At 36.4% G+C, this 22,608-nt stretch overlaps 1 protein-coding gene, 1 long non-coding RNA gene and 2 pseudogenes across 2 annotated transcripts; 2 read left to right on the top strand and 2 right to left on the bottom strand.

Moving 5' to 3' along the window:
* Positions 1-582: 582 nt before the first annotated feature.
* LOC106378625 lies at positions 583-1,215 on the top strand. Its single transcript, XM_013818728.1, has one exon. The coding sequence runs from the start codon at positions 583-585 to the stop codon at positions 1,213-1,215; it is 633 nt and encodes a 210-aa protein (XP_013674182.1).
* Positions 1,216-5,723: 4,508 nt separating this feature from the next.
* LOC106378624 lies at positions 5,724-6,979 on the top strand (annotated as a pseudogene).
* An 82-nt stretch (positions 6,980-7,061) lies between these two features.
* LOC106382074 lies at positions 7,062-9,623 on the bottom strand (annotated as a pseudogene).
* A 5,436-nt stretch (positions 9,624-15,059) lies between these two features.
* Positions 15,060-16,823, bottom strand: LOC111206733. The gene is made up of 2 exons (XR_002658984.2): positions 16,071-16,823; positions 15,060-15,406 (listed from the first exon to the last, which is right to left on the bottom strand). It is a non-coding gene; the product is annotated as an uncharacterized LOC111206733 (long non-coding RNA).
* Between the last annotated feature and the right edge of the window lie 5,785 nt (positions 16,824-22,608).

Genomic DNA, 22,608 nt, shown 5'->3' on the forward strand with positions numbered 1-22,608 from the left:
TTAAATCCATTTCTTAAGGTGGAAGATCTCATCAACACGGCTGATAGATCCTGGAATGTAGATTTGCTCAATGAATATTTTCATCCCGATGAAGTTACGATCATTCATGGGATAGCAGTTAGTAGGACACAGAGGCCAGATTCGTCTGGTTGGTTGTATACAGAGTCCGGTAAATATTCGGTTAAATCAGGTTTCAGGACAGAGTCATTATATCCAGACAGAGGACCAAGGACAATAATTTATGGACCAAACGTTAAACCACTGTTGGCGTTTACATGGAAACTTAAATGCTCCCCGAAACTGAGACATTTCGTTTGGCAGGTTTTATCTGGGACTCTACCGGTATTTAAGAGTTTGAAGGCATGTGGCATAGATTGTGATTTAAGATGTAGTATTTGTGGAGCTGATGAGGAATCTATAAATTATGTTCTCTTTGAATGTCCACCAGCATTACAAACTTGGGCGTTATCTAGGATCCCCTCGCCTCCCGAAATATTTCCATCTTCCTCGGTTTACACCAGTTTAGATTATCTTTTTTGGAGAATTCCAAAGGAATTTGATTCTGATTGTTTCCTCTGGATTATGTGGTATATATGGAAAAATAGAAATGACAAGATTTATCAGAATAAGGATGGGAATCCTAAGGAAATCTTACGCAAAGCGAAAGTTGAGAGTACCCTTTGGTCTGAGGCACATGTATTGGGTCCAAACCAGTATGCAAATGCCCAACCAGGGGTCACTGGACAATTAGTGGAGCATACAAAAGTGTGCTATGTCGATGGGGCTTGGCGGGAGCAAGATGTCTTCACTGGACAGGGTTGGTACTGTCGAATGAGGGGAACATCGGACATGATGATGGGGGCAATGAATCTCCGACGAAGCTTATCACCTCTACATGCAGAATGTGAGGCTTTGATTTGGGCTATGAAGTGCATGAAGACCCTGCAGTTTTCAGACGTAGTGTTCGTGACAGATTGTTCTCAACTGGTGAAGATTGTGTCGTCACCTGAGGATTGGCCAGCGTTTGCTACACATATGGAAGAATTCAGCCGTAGTAAGACTTTCTTTCCTAGTTTCAAGATCACACATATTCCAAGGGTACAAAACACTATGGCAGACAAGCTTGCACGTGGTGCAAGGAGTTCTCCCTATGCTATGTTATATGTTGATTCAACACCACCGGTTTGGCTACCTGAACCGATGGTCTCCTCTTAGGGTAGTTTCTTATGTTGTAAAAAAAAAAAGAGATCTCGAGCTAATTAGGCCAGATATGATTAATACTCCCTCCTTTCGCAGAAATAGAATTTTTAGATATTTTTTTTTTCAAAATGATAGATTTTCTAAAAAATTAAAACATTTTTAGTAATTATGTTGAAAAGTTGTATACTTTTAAGAAACATTAATTGAAAATATTCGAATTGGTTAAATGCTATTAGTTGATATTTATTAGAAAATGTATAGTAAAATAAATAATAAATTTAATTATAAACATTTATTATATTTTTAATATGCGTGAATACTCTATAAAATCTTTTTTTCGGGAACGGATTTTTTCGGAAACGGAGGGTGTATTAAATTTCGGCATTCAGATCTTCGAGTCAGGTTTGTGTCGGATTTTGTTAGGTCCAGATTCTCCAGGTTTTAGATATTTGGATTCAATAGAATAATTATAATTAACTTTTTCTTCTGTTCACCCTCGAGACGAACATGTGTATTCACTAAAATGATAGCCAATAAAAAATTATCAAGTCAAATTCTATTTATAAGAAAAGTATAAAAATATGAAAATAGTATTACCTATCAAGAAAAATAAAGAGAAAAAGTTTGACGTTGTTAACACCGTCAACTAAGTTCTATTCTAAACCCTAGGGATTAGGTTTTATGGCTTAGGGTTTAGGATTCACCCCCTACGGTTTAGGGTTCAGACTTATGGTTTAGGGTTCATGCCAAAGGTTTAGGGTTTAGGGTTCACCACCTAGGGTTTAGGGTTCACCACCTAGGGTTTAGGGTTTAGGGTTTAGAATTTGGAGTTTAGGATTTTGCTAATGACGTTAACAACATCAGTATTTGTTTTCCTTTTTCAATTGATTTTTTGATTATTTTATTTTTTATAAATATAATATGACTTGGAAATTTTTATTGGTTATCATTTTAGTGGTGAACGTACAAATTCATAATAAAAACTCATTACAATTTGCTGTCCGTGTTCGGTTCGGGTCATGTCAAATCTAGTTGTCTAGGAATTGTTAATACTTGCTATTTTTTTGTTCATAATGGTTTTGGATCAGTCCGGGTAGTTTGAATCCAAAAAGACAAGAAAATCTCAAAAATACGCGAAACCCCGAAAAATTCAAAACTATTCAAATACCTGAAAACATACCTGAAATTTTATTTAAAATATTACCCGAAGACACGAGTGTGGTAGGGCAAAAAATCTGAATCCGAAGAACCTAACCGAATCCGAAGAACCGAACCGAATCCGATCCAAAAAGTAGTATCGAACCCTAACCGAAAATAATTAAATATCCGAACGGGTTTAAAATTTTGGTACTTAAAGAATCGAAATTGATATATATACCTAAATATATTAATTACTTTTAGATTTAATGTATATTAAAAACATCCTAAATATATAAGATACTTTTAAGTTGTCTAATATACTTGAAAGTACATACATATAGTCAAAATTAAATATCTAAAATAGGTAAAATATATTCAAAATACCAAAAATACTTAAAATATCTATTGATTTTCTATCTAAATATTCAATCTAATCCAATTTATATGTTAAATTTAGGTATTTTAACATATGTTATTCAAATTTATATGTAATGTATTATTTCGTTTATAGATTTTGAAAAAAATTAAAGTATATAATGAATTTTAAAAAAAATTTAAAAAAATAAATGGGTTTATCTGTAGATCCCGCAAAGATCTTAACTGAATCCGAACCAAAATTTAAAAATATTCGAGTGAGGCTGAAATCTTTGACCAAAAAACTCAAAACTTGAATAGATCCAAACTTAATCCGAATAGGTACCCGAACGTCCACTGCTAACGAAAAATACCATAAATTTTATTCAATTATCCAAATTATATTTTTGAAAATCTAAATTTTACTCAGAAATTTAATATCTAAAAACCCGAACCCAAAACTTAAAATAATTTTGTGATAGCAAAAATATACTATAAACACCCAACTCTAGGATTAAACCGTATAATTATTTTTTGGTCAACTCAAGGATCAAAACGTATAAATATACTCAGCAATTTATCTACAGGGCAACTACTTCCATGTGTAGCTCATGCGCCCCTTTGTGAGTTTTGAATTTGACCTACAAGTTGGAATATCGGTAAACACAAACGTCGCTTTCTACTTTACACGAATATCCGTAGCTCACGCGTCCCATTCTCTTAACAAGAGTTCTTAGCTTCGGCTAAGAGACGGTTCTTAGCTTTTCTTTGATTTTAACTAAGAAAGGCTAAGAACCGTGTCTTCAATAAGAGATATAAGAGTCGTCTCTTAGCCAAAAAGTGTAAAAAAAAATTAAAAAATAAAAAAAATATCAAATCATGAGTTAAAAACCCCGGCTAAAAGACCGGGATTAATCATGCTCTAATTAACTTATTTTTTGCATGACTTCCTAATTATCTTTCGATTCATGGTTTTCCAGCAAAATTGTCCAATAATATATAGGGGATGTTGAAGAAAGTAGTCTTGGTTATTGCTCATAGTTTCGACTCTTCTTTAAAGTTCTTTCCAACTTCGTGTTCTCCACGCGCTTTCAATGGCGACACCATCTCCTCTTCCTCCTACTCGTTCCTCCTACTCCTCCAACGGTCAACCTCTGGGTGGTCTTAACAGAATCAAAGCGGATAATAAACGCCCACTCGCGCCACTTCCTAGCTCTCTCCCTCCTCTTCCTCCTCCCCATCTCCTTCTCCGTTAGAATGTTTTTTAGCAATTTAATTGTAGATTCACTATTAGTCTTCAGAATTCTGTTTTTCTTTTTCGGTGTTTTTGTTCTATAAACGTTCATGTATTTACAATGTTTGGTTCTAGAAACGTTCATGTATTTACAATAGAAAAGTTGAGCACAGACTAATATGCAAAAAAAAAAAAAAATGGGGTCCAATTAAATTTTGGTTTGATTCTGGATTTTTGGGGAGCTACAGATTTATAGATAAAATAAAATATCGGAGAAACTGGGATTTTCAGTTTAAATATTGAGTAATTTCTCTATGAGATAATGTATAGGTTGGGCACATTTTTCCGGAACCGCGAACTGAACCGTATCAAGCTGAAAAAAAAATAAAATAAATTGAACTGAATTTTTCATAAATAGCCGAGTAATATATCACTGAAACCAAAAATTTGAAACTGAGTCGAGAACAGGATGAGAAACTTAATTTTTAAAATACAAATTATATACTTATAAATATTAATTTCAAAGTAACTAAATATCTTAAAATACTATGTATAAACCGAATCACCCAAAAAAAATTACTTAAATATTTTTTATTTAAAATATTAAAAATTATCCAATATTTTTATCTGAACAATTAAAATAAAAAAATTTCAAATTTTTTATTTACTTCGAAAAAAACCCGAGGTTTTCAAGCGCATGTCAAAATCTAGTAAATAATGTTAAAAAATATCAGGATAGGGTTCAAAAACAAATCGAGCTCCAAAATTTATGAGGTCCGAAAGATATTTTAACAAAATGACCCAAAATTAGTTAATTGTCCTATGTAATATAAAAAAATTTAAAAATTTATCGGTATTATGTGACGGAAATTGTGACAAAAAAAATTTACACCAGTAAAAAAGATTATGATTTATAACATGGTTAATCAATACTATTAAATTAGGAAAATGTCCAGTTGATAATAGTTGATTCCAACTTAAAACATAACTGCATCTAATTGATTATCTAAATATATCATATAACGACCTTGATAAAATAATTTTGTAACTTCCACTTTTATTCCAAAATTTTCGGATCCAATTCTGTAATATACGAATGTTACTAATAAAATAATTTTGTCACTACTTCTAAGATCAGTGATCCACTACTTTCAATATTACAAACTGTCGACTACCTTATGAAGTCCAATAAATAAATATTATGTCATTTGGAAACAGTAATATTGATACTATACTTTAATAAATATTATTTTCACCACACAAATTAATGGGAATGAACTAAGGTTTAATTAATGTTTTAAACACAGTCTAGATGTTGAATCTAATTATTTTCCGGCCATTGAGTTATTAGAGAGAGTCTGACTGGTTCAAACGCAGCGGTTGCGGTTGCGGGAGTTTGCGGATGCGGGTGGTTGCGGATGCGGTTACTAGCGGGTTTAAGAAATTTGTACGACTGGTTGTGCGGTTAGAAATTGGTGCGTTTGCGGGATACTTATGACTGGTTAACTACCAAATGCAACAACAGTTAAATAATAAATTAACAATATTTTTATTTTATACAATTATACAAATATCAAAAATCATAATATAAATAATAAATATAAAAATTATATTTAGAAAGTTATAGTTTAAATTTTTTAAAAATAATAGAAAATATTTTTATTTTAAAATTTTCTAATATTAATTAAAATATAATAGATATATTTTAGTATTTTTATAATTCCAATTTAAATTTTTTATTGAATAATTTTATTTTTGTATTTATATTGTTTTAAGAAAAAAGAAAAAAAATATCCTCACGCAACCGCCCGCAACTGCCCGCAACCGCAAATATTAACTGAACCAGCTTTTGAATTTACGAGGTTTAGAGCGGTTGGAAGCGGTTTGAATGATTGTCGCAAACAGGTTGTTATCTAAAACTAAATTTCTTGGTCATTACTCATAGTTTGGACTCTTCTTTAAAGTTCTTTCCAACTTCGTGTTCTCCACGTGCTTTCAATGGCGACACCATCTCCTCTTCCTCCGACGGTCAACCTCTGGGTGGTCTTAACAGAATCAAAACGGATAATAAACGCCCACTCGCGCCACTTCCTAGCTCTCTCCCTCCTCTTCCTCCTCCCCATCTCCTTCTCCGTCACCGTCTACCCCTCCATCTCCCGCCTCATCATCAACCAATCCCCCCCCCTTCTCACACCACCTTCTCCCTCCTCAAATCCCACAACGATATCGATCCCAAGACCGTCCTCCTCCTTCTGATCGCTTACGTCGTCTTCGTCACCGTCTTCAACCTCTTATCCATCGGATCAATCACGTACAGTGTCTTCCAAGGCTTCTACGGAAGGCCCGTGAAACTCATCTCCGCCGTCAAATCAAGCTTCACCTCTTTCTTCCCTCTCCTCGCTACTCTCGTCTCCTCCAACTCCATCGTCTTCTTGATCTTACTCATTCTAGGGCTCGCATCCTTCTCGTTGACTCGAGTGATCGAGCTCATCGTCCCAGGTCTCGAAGTCAGTTACGCTTCAACTTACTTCCAAGCAGTTGAATGATAATACTCATCTTTATTGCGATCGTGATAAAGCTCTATGGCATGGAAAGCGTTTCTCTTTCTATGATCGTCGTCTTCAGTATAGCTCAATCGAGTCTTGTCTGGATCAGCAACGTAACCGCTTCCGACATTGAAAATGGCGGGAAACTGTGGACTAACGCTGTCTTCGTTGTCCAGATCGTGGTCACGTCTGCGTTACTAACGGGTTTGATGATGTACTATTTGGCGGGGACCACTGTGATGTATATGTATTGTAAAGCTGTTCAGGGTAAGCTTGTTTGGGAGATAGCTGAGGAGTTTGCGAAAGAGTATGTGAGTTTGCCTTTTGATGATGGTAAAGTTCCTCACGTGGTGTCTGTAGCTTACAACGGATGATGAAGAGTTAATGGTCAATGTTTGTGTGTTGAATCTTGTTTTAAGTGTTTGACTGAATTGGACATTGGAATTGTGTTGGGTTTTGACATTGTAATGTGTATGAATTTATCTAAACGTGTGGTTATGCGTCCGGTAAATTGGACAAAAATCGGTTAATGCGCCTGTCTTACCAATGATTTCATATTGATTTTTTTTGTAAAGATTTTAATCAACTTCCATGAAAGATTTCATTTTCTTACAAACATTGTTATTACAAGAAATAACTTCACAAAATGTAACCTATTATCAAAGTTTCTATTTGTAGAAACATGTGGTAATGTAGTAATCATGAAACTAAACAGGCTCATTAACCAAAAATAAAACGAACAAGTATTTTTTTTTTCTCAAGTGATTTGCTCTTCTTTAAGCCTTAGACGCGCAACTGTCTGTTGTTGGTTCAAGTTAACCGTCGAGAGATTGTTGTTGGGTCTTAACTGATGGCTGCTGGTTCTAGACGCTGGAATGTCATGGTTATGTTTACCTTCATATGTTGTTATAACAGCTTTTGGGTCATTTGCTGCTCTTTCTACATGTTTCCTCACTCTGCATCCCGGTGTTGTACACTTATAGTAGCTCCTGTGAATAGATCAAAGAATGTTTAAGGATAAAAATACCAAAGAAAATGTAAGAACTTGATGATAACTGATTTGGTTTTCTGTCTCACCTCGGATAAGGATTCCCTTTGACTACTTTCTGACCATACTTGCGCCATCTATATCCATCATCTAAGAGATCAACTTCACTCTTCGTTTGTACAATAATTCTAGGCTCTGTCACGGTCCTATTTGATGACGAAACTGGTTCTGAAACCCGGACTTCTGTATTTCTGCAACATTCAAAAGTTTTGTTTGAGTCTTGTCAGAAAAAAACAAACCTCATAAGAGATGAATGTAAAAGAAACAATCCCATCTAACCTTCTCTTGGGATCAGGCTCATCTTCGTGTGTTCCTCGCTATCACTTGCTTCAGATATTTGCTCTGTTGTTGTGACCTGACTTGTTTCCTGGTCTCTCTTACTCTTGTTGAGACTGTTACAACTCCCATTATTATTATTATTATTATTATCATTATCCCTGCCGCGCTTATTGTTTTGTGGAGGCTCGTGATTGTGCTGACCCTTGTAAATGATTTCCGTTACTTGTCCATCCACAGACCTCTCGACTTTCTTCTTGACAGGACACGCCCCATGAGTACATTTGTAATAACTCCGAGGAAAATCGCTACCTTTCACTTGTTTCTGCCCGTATTTCCTCCAGTTGTATCCATCATCAGCTGGTTTATCAGCATTCTGAGGCTGCGACCGATGCTCATAGACTGTTACTTCAGAGTTATCTCTCTGATCTTGAACCGGGGCTGAAAACGAGGGAACCTCAGTCAATGAAGTTTGTTGTTGTTGAGTAGATGATTCTGACTGAATCTGGACATTATTACCATGAACTGCTTGTGCAGTGACTTGTGCTAAAGCTTGTTGGTGTGTCGTACCAAATGATCCCTACACGTAAATTCACATTTTGTATTAAGCTAATGACATCCTCAAGAGATATAAAAAATCAAGATTTTGTCAATATTAACGCTAGAAACAAGACTAATGATCATTAAGAGTTGAATATGGCTGTCTCTTTTGACACTGAAGATACTTTTTGTCTGAAAGTTTCATACTTTCAATATATTGAACAGAGACTCACATAGATTCAAAATTTCAAATACCCATAAAGTCAAAATCATATGAATTTCCAAAAAAGAAAAACCCATAAAAGCCCTAAACTTATAGTTACCAAAAATAGAAATTCGAAGTAACGACAAAAAACAACAACTTGAAATGAAAGCCACACCTGAATGGGTGAAAACAGACCAAAGAAGCTTGGAGAATCTAGAAGCGTCGCCGGACTTAAGCCCGCAGGCACGGTGAACATCCCCGGTGGCTGTGTAATCATCAATCCCGTTGGTCTGTTTTGCTTGATCCTCGGGTCAAGAAGACTGTCACCGCCACCACCGACAGAGCTCACAGGTGGCTGATGAGCACTAGCAACGACTGCAGCAGCGGCAGGAGAAGCCACAGCTCCGGCGACAAGCTGAGAGAAAGATTTGAATTCATCAGGATCAGAGAACATATTGGAGACTAGAGTCATGGGACCAGGACTGAATCCGCTAAATCCAACGCCACCGCTATAAAACATTTCCCCAAACGGTCGAGGAGGAAGTGAAATCGTCGGCCGTGAAGCTCCTCCGGTAGATGATTTTGACGTCAAAGACTGTTTTGTTTGTTGTTGTTCTTCTTCTTCCTTCTCCGCCATCGATCACGAAACTTTTCAGACAAAAGAGGATAAAATCTAACAAACTCAACTCACAAAAGATGGATCTTTTCTTTCCTCTCTTTCTAAAACTCTTTTTTTTAGTTGCTTTAACACAATTCGTGTCGTGTTTCAGTTTCACTTCGCCTTTTTTTTATTTTTAATGTATCTATTTCTTCTGCAGCCTTTAATGGAGAGATTTTGAGATTTTATTTAGTCTGTCTTCATTTCAAGCAGATCTAGAAAATTATTAAATTTGCCTTTGCAGTACAAAGTCTGCGGTGCAGATATGAAGTTATGAACGAGTAAATCTCTCTTGTCTTTTCCCCCTTCATTTTTATATTACTTTTATTTTCTGGTTTATTTATTTCCCTTTATTTTTAGATATACAATGACATATCTTTCATTTTGAATGCTAAAAAAAAGATAATTCAAAAATGTAGCTCATGCAAAAATGTTCAATCAATAGTTTTTTTTGTAGTTTATAGACACAAAGTTTGAATTCTTAATAAAAAGAATTATTAGCTATGTTAATAAATTATTGTTACGTATTATTTAATACATCGTGTTTTCTTTAAAAAAATAGGGGTTTTTGCCAAAACTAACCCACAACTTGATTTTAACCCCAAACCTATACCCAAACTTGAATCAAATGCAAAACTAACCTAAAAGCTTTGTGAAATTACAGCTCAGCCTCTTGTGACCAAACAAAAAAACAGAAGCCATTTTTACGAATATAGCCCTAGTAAATCGTCTGAGTCGTCTGAGATGTTGGAAGTCGTCTGAGATGTTGGAAGTCATCTGGACGACTGAAGTGTAAGTCGTCTGGTACCGGTTTATTTTAAAAATAATTTATAAATCTTGTAAAAAAATATTTTGATGCGTGAAAAATAAAAATCAAGTAATTATAAACAGTTTTATGTGATATAAATTAAGATATGATAAAATTGATTTGTTTTGAAGATAGATGAGTGGAAGTAGTGAATCATGAAATACTTTGGTTTAGGAGTTTGGCAAACATATGTTGTAGTATTGTATGTATTGTTAGAGTTAGATTTTGGAAAACTAAAATGTTTTTTTCAAAAATTAGTTTTCACCTATATGTGTTTATTTATGTGTATAGTAAACACTTTTCAAGTTTGATTTGATTTTATGAAGTCTTTAATTAGATAATTAAGTTTAGGGGTTATGTTTAGGGTGTGGACGACTTATATTTCAGTTGTCTGTTGAATAATTTACTCGGACGACGTATATTTCAGTCGTCCACATCGTACCGAACTTTTAATTTTACCAATGTACGTTTTAACCTAACCGGATCATTTTACTCGGACGACTTACATTTCAGTCGTCTGGTGAAGAAATTAAAACAGACGACTTACATGCAAATCGTCCAAATATTTCCGCCTAAAATTTTTTAAAAAAATTATTTTCCCGCTTAAATAATTTAAACCAGACGACTTATTGTAAGTCGTCTGGAAAGTCTTCTATTTTAGTTTCCCGCTAAAAATATTTAATTTCCCGCTAAAAATATTAAACTCTTCCGGATGACTTACATGTAAGTCGTCTGTTTTAATTTCTTCACCAGACGACTGAAATGTAAGTCGTCCAAGAAGTCGTCTGAGTCAAAAATATTTAACCTAATTGGATTTTTTGTCTCCCTATATAAAGAAAAATTTACACATTCTCTCTCCTCCTCTCAAATGGCTGCAACAAAAATGTAATGTTCATCATTATAAAACTCTCCAACCTCTCTCTAATCTCTTTGACTTGAAAACACCAAACTTTATATGAATTTTTCAGTTTTGTCTCATGTATTTCTTACTAATCTATCTCTTTTGCAGGTTTTTAATCAAATGGTACTCATCTTCCACTAATTTAAAGGTAAATGTATTAATTTTAGATATGTATTTTTGTGTGTTCTATAATTGTATATTTATCTAATCTTCCACTCATTTTCTCTATTTTTAAGTCATTTGAAAATTTTTGGATATGCAGGTTTTTCAGATCTGGATTTGATATGCAGGTTTTTCAGATCTGGAAGACTTCTTGGACGACTTACCTGTTAGTCGTCTGGAAGTCGTCTGGAAGTCGTCTGGACTTCTTGGAAGTCTTCTGACAAAGTCGTCTGGACTTCCAGGAAGTCGTCTGGACTTCCAGGAAGTCGTCTGGACTTCCACGAAGTCGTCTGGACTTCATGGAAGTCTTCTGACGAAGTCTCCCTTTCATAATAGATCTGAGCGTTTTGGTAAGTTCTTATGTCTGATTTTTCTTCATTTGGTAACTTCTTGTTGTATAAAGTTCTTACTTTTTTCCCAAAATAAAACTCTCCAAACCCACTCTAATCTCTTTGACTTGAAAACACCAAACTTTATATGAATTTTCCAGTTTTGTCTCATGTCTTTCTTACTAATCTATCTTTTTTGCAGGTTTTTAATTAGATGGTACTCATCTTCCACTAGTTTAAAGGTAGATATATTATTTTTAGATATGTATTTTTGTGTGTTCTGTAAAAGTAGATTTATCTAATCTTTCACTCATTTTTTCTGTTTTTAAGCCATTTGAACGTTTTTGGATATGCAGGTTTTTCAGATCTGGATTTAATATGTAGGTTTTTCATATCTGGAAGACTTCTGGGACGACTTACCTGTTAGTCGTCTGGAAGTCGTCTGGAAGTCGTCTAGAATTCTTGGAAGTCGTCTAGACTTCTTGGAAGTCTTCTGACAAAGTCGTCTGGACTTCCTGTAAAGTCGTCTGGAAGTCGTCTGAACTTCCTAAAAGTCTTCTGACAAAGTCGTCTGAACTTCCTAGAAGTCGTCTGGTCTTGTCTACTCAAGTGGAATCCAAGCTTGTCTTTGTAGAGGAATGATCTATAATAGTTTTGTTTGTGGTCTGTTTTGTGAATTGCATGTCTACTCTTTTAGTTGTGAATTTTTTGTAAAATCAGTAATAATGTTTTCCAAGATGTATTAAATGTGCTAAAAATGTGTTTACACATTTACAAATCAATAAAAAAATAGACTTCAGTAGCCTTTTTCTTATCTTTGGATCTCTCATATGCAATAATAAACTCCAATGGCCTTTTTCTCATCTTAATAAACAAGAATGTTGGTAGCTTTATATTGATACAACATTTTAAGAAGCATTTTAACACTTCTTCCAACTCATAACAATAGTCATCATTATTGTCTATAACAATAATACTTAAGAGATGGAAACAAACAATAGTAACTAGTCAAAGCATATCATATTTTATTATAAGTTTGCGTTGAAAAACTTAGTCAAATTTAGTAAAACTAAGGGAGAGAACATATTTTGTAAATATGAGTTTTACATATCTTGAAGTTACTTATCACTCTTAAAAATACAAGTTATTCAAAAACTAACGTAGAAGACTTAAAAACTAGCGGAGAAGACGCGGACGACTTCAATCTAAGTTGTCCAGACGACTAAACTATACGTCGTCTGGTCAACGCAGAGGTTATTTTTGCAATTGACTTTGAAATCTGTTATTTCGGACGACTGAAAAATAAGTCGTCTACTATTGTTTGGCTAAAAAAAAACTCCAAAAAAGCTAGACGACTTACATTTCAGTCGTCATAGGTTAGTTTTGCATTTGACTGGATTATTTCAGAAGTTTGACTTTTCTGGACGACTTACATTTCAGTCGTCTAGTGAAAATTAAAATAATAATATTTTTTTAAAAGTAGACGACTTACAGTTAAGTCGTCATAGGTTAGTTTTGCAATTGAAAAAAAAAACTTCAAGATTTAATTATATACAGACGACTTATAATTCAGTCGTCCACGAGACGACTGAAATGTAAGTTGTCCAGGATTTACGAGGTTTGACCAGAATCTCGGAAAAAAATCATGGACGACTTACAAGTAAGTCGTCTCGTGGACGACTGAATTATAAGTCGTCTGTGTATAATTAAATTTTGAAGTTTTTTTTTTCAATTGCAAAACTAACCTATGACGACTTAACTGTAAGTCGTCTACTTTTAAAAAAATATTATTATTTTAATTTTCGCCAGACGACTGAAATGTAAGTCGTCTGGGGAAGTCAAACTTCTGAAATTATCCAGTCAAATGCAAAACTAACCTATGACGACTGAAATGTAAGTCGTCTAGGTTCTTTGGAAATTTTTTTGAAACCAAACAAAAACAGACGACTTAACTTTCAGTCGTCTCAGGTTACAGATTTCAAAGTCAATTGCAAAAATAAAATGTGCGTTGACCAGACGACTTCCAGGTAAGTTGTCTACAGCCAGAAGACTTCCCAAGTAAGTCGTCTGACGAACAGATCTGGAAAAAAACTCGATGTTATACCCTAAATTGGTGAGATAAGTTCCTTAGCATACATAAGGCTTCTCCAAGCACACAGAATCACAAACGAAAGTAACCCACCCAGAATCGTTAGCTTCTATGACTCTATGAACCATAAAAAATTTAGAACCAAAATCTTGGGTTTTTTTAGCTCATTGTGGAGAGAAAGTGAGAGATATGTTGTGTTTAGTTCACAAGAATGGAAAAAGAAGAAGGGTAAATCGATTTTGGGAGCATTAAGAGCTTCAAATTGGTTGTTCATGGTGGTTGTGGTATTGATGACAATGGCAATCTTGTAATTACTTGAAGATGATGAGGGTGAGAACGTAAAAATGTCATTTTCGAAAGAAAAAAAAAGAAAAAAAAAATTGATTGTATTTTCGTAAATTATATGAACTTGTGGGGTGAATAGGGCAAAACCAATTTTCAAAAAAAAAAAAGAAGTTAGTTTTGTGTTTGACTTTAAGTTAAAGTTCAATTCTGCAAAAATTCCAAAAAAATACATCGTGTTTATTCGTAATAACTGGGTTATGATTGACAAAGGGAAGGGGAGTTTATAAAAAACGTCGGTATATGAATGATATGGTATATGTCAAATTTCATAGTTTAGTTATTATTATTGTCAAAAAAAAAGAAAAATGGTATGGAACTACGATTATGTCCCTAAAAAGTAAAAAGACAACGAGGGTTTGTGCCTCACAAGTCAACAGCAGCACCAAAGCACGACTCAGAAAGCCGCCACGTGTACACAAAATGGACCGGAAGGTATGGTCGGAATAAGGCTAATCATATTACCTGTTTTGTTAAGACAAAACACATGAAGTTCACTCCTGCCATGAATATTATTTTCCAAATCAATAAAAATATTCCTTAACATTTTGTTGGCATCATGAAACTGTGAAAGACGGAAACGTGTGGGTTAGATAAAGAGTGAGAGAGTGAGTCAATCAACTTGACATTTGGAAGGGGCCCAGTCAACTTTTGAAAACAGGCCACCATTAATATCTGTGGGAACCACGTTGGGACCCCTTTCATTCACTGCCACAACGAATCGTGTGGAACGGTTTGATGAGTCGGAGACTTAACAAAATTTGCCTTTGCAGTACAAAGTCTGCGGTTCTATAGGATTCAAGTTTTGTTGTGTTCTTCTTGGATCCTATAGAATTAAGATGTATGATTTTTATATTGTAAATTATGTTGAAGAAAACTTAATGATATTAATCCTTTTGTCACCATCTCTTAATTGATTTCTCCAAGACAAGCTTAAACGAGCTCGTCTTTCAAAAGTGTGTTGAACGGTTTGTGCTCAACAAGAGTGACTCAAACATTAGAAACACAGAGACTGATACGGAATGATATTTTTAATAGCCAGGGAGTTTTGGACTTTACATTCACAATTTATTTGGTACAGACATCTTATGGGTTTAATAGGTGTATACAAAACATGTTCTTGGTATGTCTCAAATTAGTTGAAAGAAAACACAAGAGATACTGATCTCAAGGCCACTTCCATCGCAGATAACGATAAAAGATTAGAAAGAAATAGAAAGGCAGGGGTGAACGAACACAAGAACCGGTTCTTTTCTCTGTTTATTATACATTCTTTTACCACGTGGCTCTTTCTTAATAGCCAATTAATTTATTATAATAAAATTATTAATTTCTCATTTTTAAGAAATTCAAATTGTTGACAATAAAAGTTACGACCTAATCAAACCATCTCAACTGGTAATCTATAATTTTTTTCCCTATATTTTACTCTAAAATAGAATGCTCTCAAAGCATTCAAAACCATATAGCTCTTAAGTTTATTTTCTTCATCCTATTCTACTAAAAGGCCAAGTCTTCATCATCATTTTGCAGAGCAAGAAGGGCCAAGTCTACATCAACGATCCATATATTGACTGCAAAGAAACAACAAATAAAACTCACAAAAAAATCTCAGATGGATACACACACTAATTCGATCAGTTTGAGATTTAAAACAAAAAAGTTGCAATTTATGATCGTAGCTTTTGGAGATGAAACACGCACAGATAGAAGGTAAAAAGAAGCACCTTTGAGAAACCGATAAGCGATTCAGACCATCTTTACCAACAAATGTCACATAAGAGAACAACATGAACACAAATTACTTATAAAAAAGATAAATATCGAACTTCGGTGAAGATAATCCAGTAAAATTACAACGAATCTTGAACCAAGTTGGAAAAAGATAAAAGTTGCAATTTCTGATCATAAATCCATAGCTTTTGAGATGAGAAGAATGCAACTATGAGAAATCCATAAATATCTAATCTAAGCGGTCATACCAAACAAGAGAACAACATAGACATAAGAGATCAGGTAAAATGAATGAAACTTTTAGAAACCCATAAGTGATTCTGACCACATTTACTAACAAAAGCCACACAAGAGAACGACATGGACATAAATTAATGATAAAAAGACAAACATCGAAGTTTGGTGAAGATAACCCAGTAAAATTACATCGAAACTTGAAAGAAATTGAAGTCCCAAAATTTAGATTATGCAAACAAAATTATTAAAAGAGAAGAATTTTCATACCTCCGAAAAATATCTCGGCTGCGAACATAGAGCGTAGAAAAGAGACGAAACAAAGCAATGAAAGAGAAACATAGCATTAGTATGAGAGAATGAGAGACTGTTAAAGGTGAACTAGAGCCGTATTAGAAATAATTTTTCTTTAGTTATTATAATAATTCTTTGGGCTATGTATCTGGAGATGGTATTAGATTCAAGAATTTAACTAATTTTAAAAAAAATCAAATGAAGACATAAATAATAGATTTTTGAGTATTTTAAATGATTTGTTGAGGATTATAATGCATTTCTCAAAAAGATTTGTTTTAGATTTTAAAGGAATACGATTGAATTTAATAGACACGATTTCCTTTAAATTTTATGAATCTTTATAAAAAATGCACAAAGAAGGAACAAAATAATATCATATACATAGATAAAGTCATTTTAAAAAGTAGAAGGTGACACTGGTAATCATCATGGAAACAATAGGAACGGATATGAAAAAAATGAGTAAGAATAAAATTTTAGGAATGATGAAGAATGATGGTTCCTTATTAAAATTAATGAGGAATTGATTTGTTATATAATTTTCTACAAATAAATAAATGAAGAGGAATGAAAAAGAAAACATATTCCCTCGTGAATGATAAAAAATTTAAGTAATGTTAAGGGACATAGTATTCCTCTTCGTTCCCTTCGTCACCGGTCAAAGTTGGAAGAACTTGAAGCCAAGGTTCTCTCTCTTTCCTTTTCTGTTTTCTTTCTTTTATGTACATCTTTACCTTAAATCCTCTCCTTTTTTTAGCCTTGGGACATCTACTAAAGACGATGACACACAATAAAATCTACAATGTATTACCCTCTGACAAGACAGAGCAATCATGGTAGAATATAATCGAGAGTCTACATATAGCTGCTAGGGTTGGTAATTTAGAGCTTATGTCAACACTTATCACCAAAGGTATTGAACTTATTTCGTTTCTTTCTTTATTGAATAGTCAGCTTCAAAAAATCTTTATTTACATGTTCTATGACATGTGCCGATATCAATGACATTGACAGACTCAAGGACACCTCTTCACATAGCAGCTAACCGAGGAAAATTGGAGATTTGTGACTATCTGCTACAAAATAGGAGCATTGATTGATGTATCAGATAAAAAGGGTCAAACCCCTCTTATGCATGATGTGAAGTCTTACAAAACAAAAGTGTTTTCCCTTGTATCAAATGATGAGAAACCTTAGCGTATAAATGCTTTTTGTGAGTGGAATCTTCAGGTAATGAAGTTAGCTGCATAATCTGGTTTTAACCGATTAGAAACCTTTGAAAAAATTGTGTGTATACTGTAAGGAGAAGTTAGCGGAGTTTGTCACTTTAGTCTTGAGGTAGTGAAGTTAGGGGATTTAGAATATGTAATCGTAGGTTGTAGTGGTGCTATTAATCTACTAGCTCATTCACACTGTGAAGTTGTGTAATCATTTGCTGGTTGCAGGTAGTGAAAATGCTAGTAAGTGCAGATGATTCTATGATCAACAACATGGATGAAGCAGGCTGGACTGTTCTTCACTTTGCTGCAAGCAATGGGTGCTTGGAAATCACTAAGATCTTCAAGACATGGCACAACATTAGAGATCACTGACAAGGTTTGTACTTTGATATTTTCTGCTTTTTGAAACAACATAAACCTGCCTTTACACAAAGGAATGTTCATGTTTCAGGCTGGATACACTCCATTCACATTAAAGCAAGGATAGGAAAGATGGAAGTTTATGACTACATAGTTGAAAAAGTAAAAAGCTGATATTACCTGCAATGGAACATTTTCTCATTTGGGATAGTTTTTGATATGCAATTATAGATATAGCTTGATTTAATTGCTCGGTTCATTGTATATTTGAAACTTGATAATTGCTAAACTTGATAGTTGATATAAGCAGATTTTTGGTACTTAATAAATGTTTTTTATCTTCCTAAAAAGTCATTTACCCCCTTCACAAATTTTTTTTCAATTTTCTCTCAACCAAAGCTTTAGTCTCCATTAACCTAATGTACATGTCTTTATACTCATAAGACTCATCACCGTTTCACCATGTTCTCTGAAAATCTACCTAGCCTTTTACTGCCTCTACAATTTCCTCAATTTTTCAATCTTTCAAACACAAATAGATTCATCACTGTAATGTTGTGCTTCCCTTACCATTCTCTGAAGTCTGGTCATTTACAATAACCTGGAAACTAACTGTGGGAACCGAAATTCACACTGTCGATTTCCGTTTAAATAAGAAAACTAGGAAAACCCTAATTTCCCAGAGGTACCGGATATCTGCTAATACCACACGCCAAGCAATCAGAACACAAGAATAACAACGATAAAGTATAAGAAATCGAAAAGAGAGCAAAGTAGATCTTATTCCGAATTCGCGTTTGGGCGTTACAACAAGGTAAGAGCCTGGGCTACGAGAGCTGTCGGCGAGATTCCTAGTTCTAAAACCCTAAGACGGCAATAATCTAGTTGAGTCGCAGCTCGAATAACAAAAACGGAAATATGCCTAATTGCTCTAAGTGCTAAGTTTGCTCTGAGAAAAGTCCTCTCCATGCTTCTCGCCTAGGACTCCTTATATACTGGCTCCTAGGTCGGTTTGCACTTTTCCTCTTCTGCCCTTAACCCGTCATAGCGTAAAAATGGAGATATTCCATTTTTTCCGACCTTCGTAATTATCTTCAAAATTTCGTATTTATCCGCGGAAACTTGACATTTATCTTTCCTTGCGAACCAAGCGTAAACCGTCATGCGGCTTACGGGCTGCTGGTTAAGAAATCATAAGTTGGGCCTCGAGTCATGTCTTAGGTCCCTTTGGGCCGTCTTCTGACTCGAAGCGTTTATTACGGCTTCTTTCGATAAAGAACGAACTTTCCGCGGTTTTTACCGTAAAGTTTGATCGATGACTTAGAATGGCGGGAAACATGAAATGGGTTCGCTACGGTCTTCGGGAGATAGCATCAAAGGGTAGACGAGAATGCATGGACTAATTGTCGTATCGATGTTTCGGAAGAGCTCGGTCGCTACGTAGCGACCGAACAGCGTGCATGTGCGGTAGTAGCGTAATGATTGATCTTGGTTCGTCCGTGTTCCGATCGTCATACTCGGACCTATCTGTAACCGGTCTAGGTATGCTTCTGATGGCTTATGTTTGATCTAAATAGAATTCGAACGAAGCTTTATCTCGGGAACATACGTTGTGACGTTCTCTTGACCGAGCATTATTTGTTGCGAAAAGACATACTTGTATTTTGCGGGGATTTGGACGTTAACTTCGTCGCAACCGTTTTCGACCCCAACAGTTAGGCCCCCAGCTCGTTAGGATCGTGGATTTCTAGTGAGATCCCAACGTGCGATATGGCGAGTTCGGACGAGATTGGTGTATTTGAGCAAAGTTCGTGTCCGAAAATCCGCAAGTAAATAGTAATTTCTCATGCCTATAAGAAGAGAGGTAATTTCTTCACAATCTTTACACTTACTCATTCTCATAGAGAGGTTTCTTGAAAAATTCTTTCTTCTTTTTCTTTCTCTCTATCATTTCCTTCTTGATAAAAAAAAGAAAAACACGAGATGTCGAGTAAGAAGAGGAGTTCAAAGAAAGGGTCCTTGCCCGCGAACGTTTCTGAAGAGCTCAGTGTGCCAAAGATAGAATTCGTTACTCATTCGGTAGACCCGACCGAGAATGAGGCATGGTGGGTGGCGTGTTATGGTTCGATCACGCCTCCCAAAGAGAAATCGTTCCCGGTCATAAACCGTCACCCGGTCGAGGAAGGTGCACCAAGTAGGAGTACTAGCGAATTCCTCGAGGTCATACGGTCGTTCTACCATATTTCGGATGCGGTGGAGTTCAGGGTTCCTCGTCAAGGAGAGCGCGCTAGTAGTCCCCCGGAGGGTTACTTTACTTGTTACGAAGCATTCGTAGTGCGTTGTCGTTTGTGGTTCCCGATTCCCGAAATTATCGTCCGTGTGTTGGATCGCTTCGGGGTGGCGATAAGCCAACTGAATTCCCTTGGCATCCAGCACCTCATTGGAGTCCTGATCCTGAGCTATGAGCATGGTCTCTCTCTTACCATCGATCATTTCGAAGCGCTTCTTAGGTTGCAGATCATCAAGGATACGGACAAGTACAGGCTGGTCCCTCGGAACTTCATGTCAGTGGTAAAGGGGTTTACTTCTAACTTCAACTCGTGGAAGAAGTTTTTCTTCTTCGTTCGTGTGGACGCTGCGTCTGTCGAGAAGAGTTGTATCCCATTGTTGCTGAACAATCGTCCCTTCATCAATCTCCTTGCTCCGTTTCCTGAGGACATTATCGCGGTGAGGGATCTTCTCAGGAACGGTCCTTTCTTCTGGACTTCCTTTACGCCGAAGAGAGTTCGAAAGGCGTTGAGGTTTGTGCATCCTAGTCCTGCTTTGGGCGGGGAAACAGGGAGTGATTCCAAGCCTGATGACCAAGGTCCCGACGCTGCTCCCGCGGTTGCGACGGGGCTGAACTCTTCGAAGGGGAAAGATATTAACCTCGGTGACCTGGAGTTTTCGGTGGAAGATTGCATGCTTCCAGGATGGGATCCGGACCTTGCTTTCGGCGATGGAAGTGGTACGAGCGAGGTTCCTATTCCGGACTTTGATGATTTCTTCGCTGGTCTTCCCTCGGGCTTCGATGCTCCTCCGTCCACGAACGAGTCAGGGAGGCCGAAAGTCGTCACGGATGGATCTCGTATCATCAACGGGGTATAGGCTTTAAGAATTTTGACGATCGTTTCAAGTGTATATATATATATATATTTTTTTTGCTTATAACGTGTCAATCGGTTTTACAGGGCTTGAACTTGCTTGGATCGGCCATTGAGGCGAGCCATAGAGAAGCCATGATCTATCGCTTTAAAGCGGAGAAGGCGGAAAAGGATCTTGCTCGCATGCGAGACGAGATGTTGGCGTGAGATGTTGGCGCGAGATGCTCAACTCGCTCGTGATCATGCGAGGACTGTTCGTAGGGCGAAACGGAAGGGCAAGAGGGAGATTGTCGAGGTGATGAAGACTCGCGCCTCTCAATTCCAAGTCGAGTACGGGAACCTCAAGGATGCTTTCAACTCGCTGGGCGACTTCCGTGAGTGTCGCGGTTCAGTTGGGAGCCTTTGAAAGACGCGGGCGGATGACTAAGTTTTTGAGAGGGAGATGGAGTTAATGAAGGGCGGCATGAAGGATCATGCTCATGCTGAGACGCTCATTTCTCCGATCGACGGGAGGATTCTGAGATTCTGGGATCCCATCCTGGTTTCTCCTGATACCGTAGAGACCACGACCGAGTTTGCTGGTGACGATGAGGAAGTGAACTATCCCGCGGATGCATTCAGAGCTTCCTTGTCCAGAAATTTTAACTTTGATCTGTGAGAGGTGAGTGTTTGACGGGAAGAAGTTTTTCCCTTATCTAGTATTATGCGGCCAAATGTGGCCTTCGTTCATATATGTCCGGCCGAGTGTGGCTTTCGAACTTTGTATGGGCCTGTTTTGGCCGCTTTTATTTTTATCGGGACTGGCCGTCGGTGGCTTTGAACCCCTACCGCTATGCGGTTTATATATATATAATGGATGTTTGTTTGAGTTACTTTGTTTCGAGTGGGTTGAAACTAAACATGAGTTGTCTTCTCATATTTAACTTCGTTGAGGCGTTCAATCTGTTGGTTTGTTCGAGACGTGAGTTTTCGTATTCTTACGAACTTTCGGGAACGTTGAGATATGAACGGAGAGACATGTTTTAGGATCTCGTATCGTTTAGATATCATGTCTTTGAAATGTCTGAGACAATTGTGATAGGTTTAGGGCAAGACCTAGGTTTACTCTCGGTTTTAAGGTTTGTGCGGTGACTAGCCGGCTATCGATTTTCCTGTTACGATTTCTACCTGATTCGTACCGATTTAAAGTCCGCGATAGGTTCTCGGCTTATATGACTTATATGGTACGAATCGAGCATCTTTCCAGAGACAATGTTTAAGCCAACTGGAAGTGCTAGACCAAAATTTCGGATTATTTTTGTAGCGCGCTTTCGTCCTTGTGTTGGACGTTCGAAGATCAAAAGAGTGATCAAGTTGCGTTTGTTTAAGACGGCTGATGTGTTCGTCGGCGCCAATCAACGAACGGAGTGTAAGGTTTTTGTGGTCGCGTTCGGACAATTTGTTCGCATCGTCTCGACTTTTAACTTGGCGACATCTCGCAGTTATTTCGAAGACTATACGTATATTTTCGGTGCTGAAGAGGGATTGTTTTGAGATTTTGGGCGGTATGAGGCTGCTGACAAGAGTCTTAACGTTTGTAGATTTTCTAAGTGTGTTCTGAGACTTTTGCGTTAATCGAAGCGCAAGTGTCTTAAAAAGGAGCGACGCATATTGTAGTAAAAAATTTCGAAATCTCTAAAAAACTCGATTACAATAACGCATCTTTTCCTATGTGGGAGTATACGAGTATACGCACCCAATTCTCCCCCCCCCCTTTTTAGACAGGGGGATAGCTGAACTCGTCTTTCG

This window comes from Brassica napus, chromosome C2 (assembly GCF_020379485.1).
Source record: "Brassica napus cultivar Da-Ae chromosome C2, Da-Ae, whole genome shotgun sequence".
NCBI classification, from domain to species: domain Eukaryota; kingdom Viridiplantae; phylum Streptophyta; class Magnoliopsida; order Brassicales; family Brassicaceae; genus Brassica; species Brassica napus.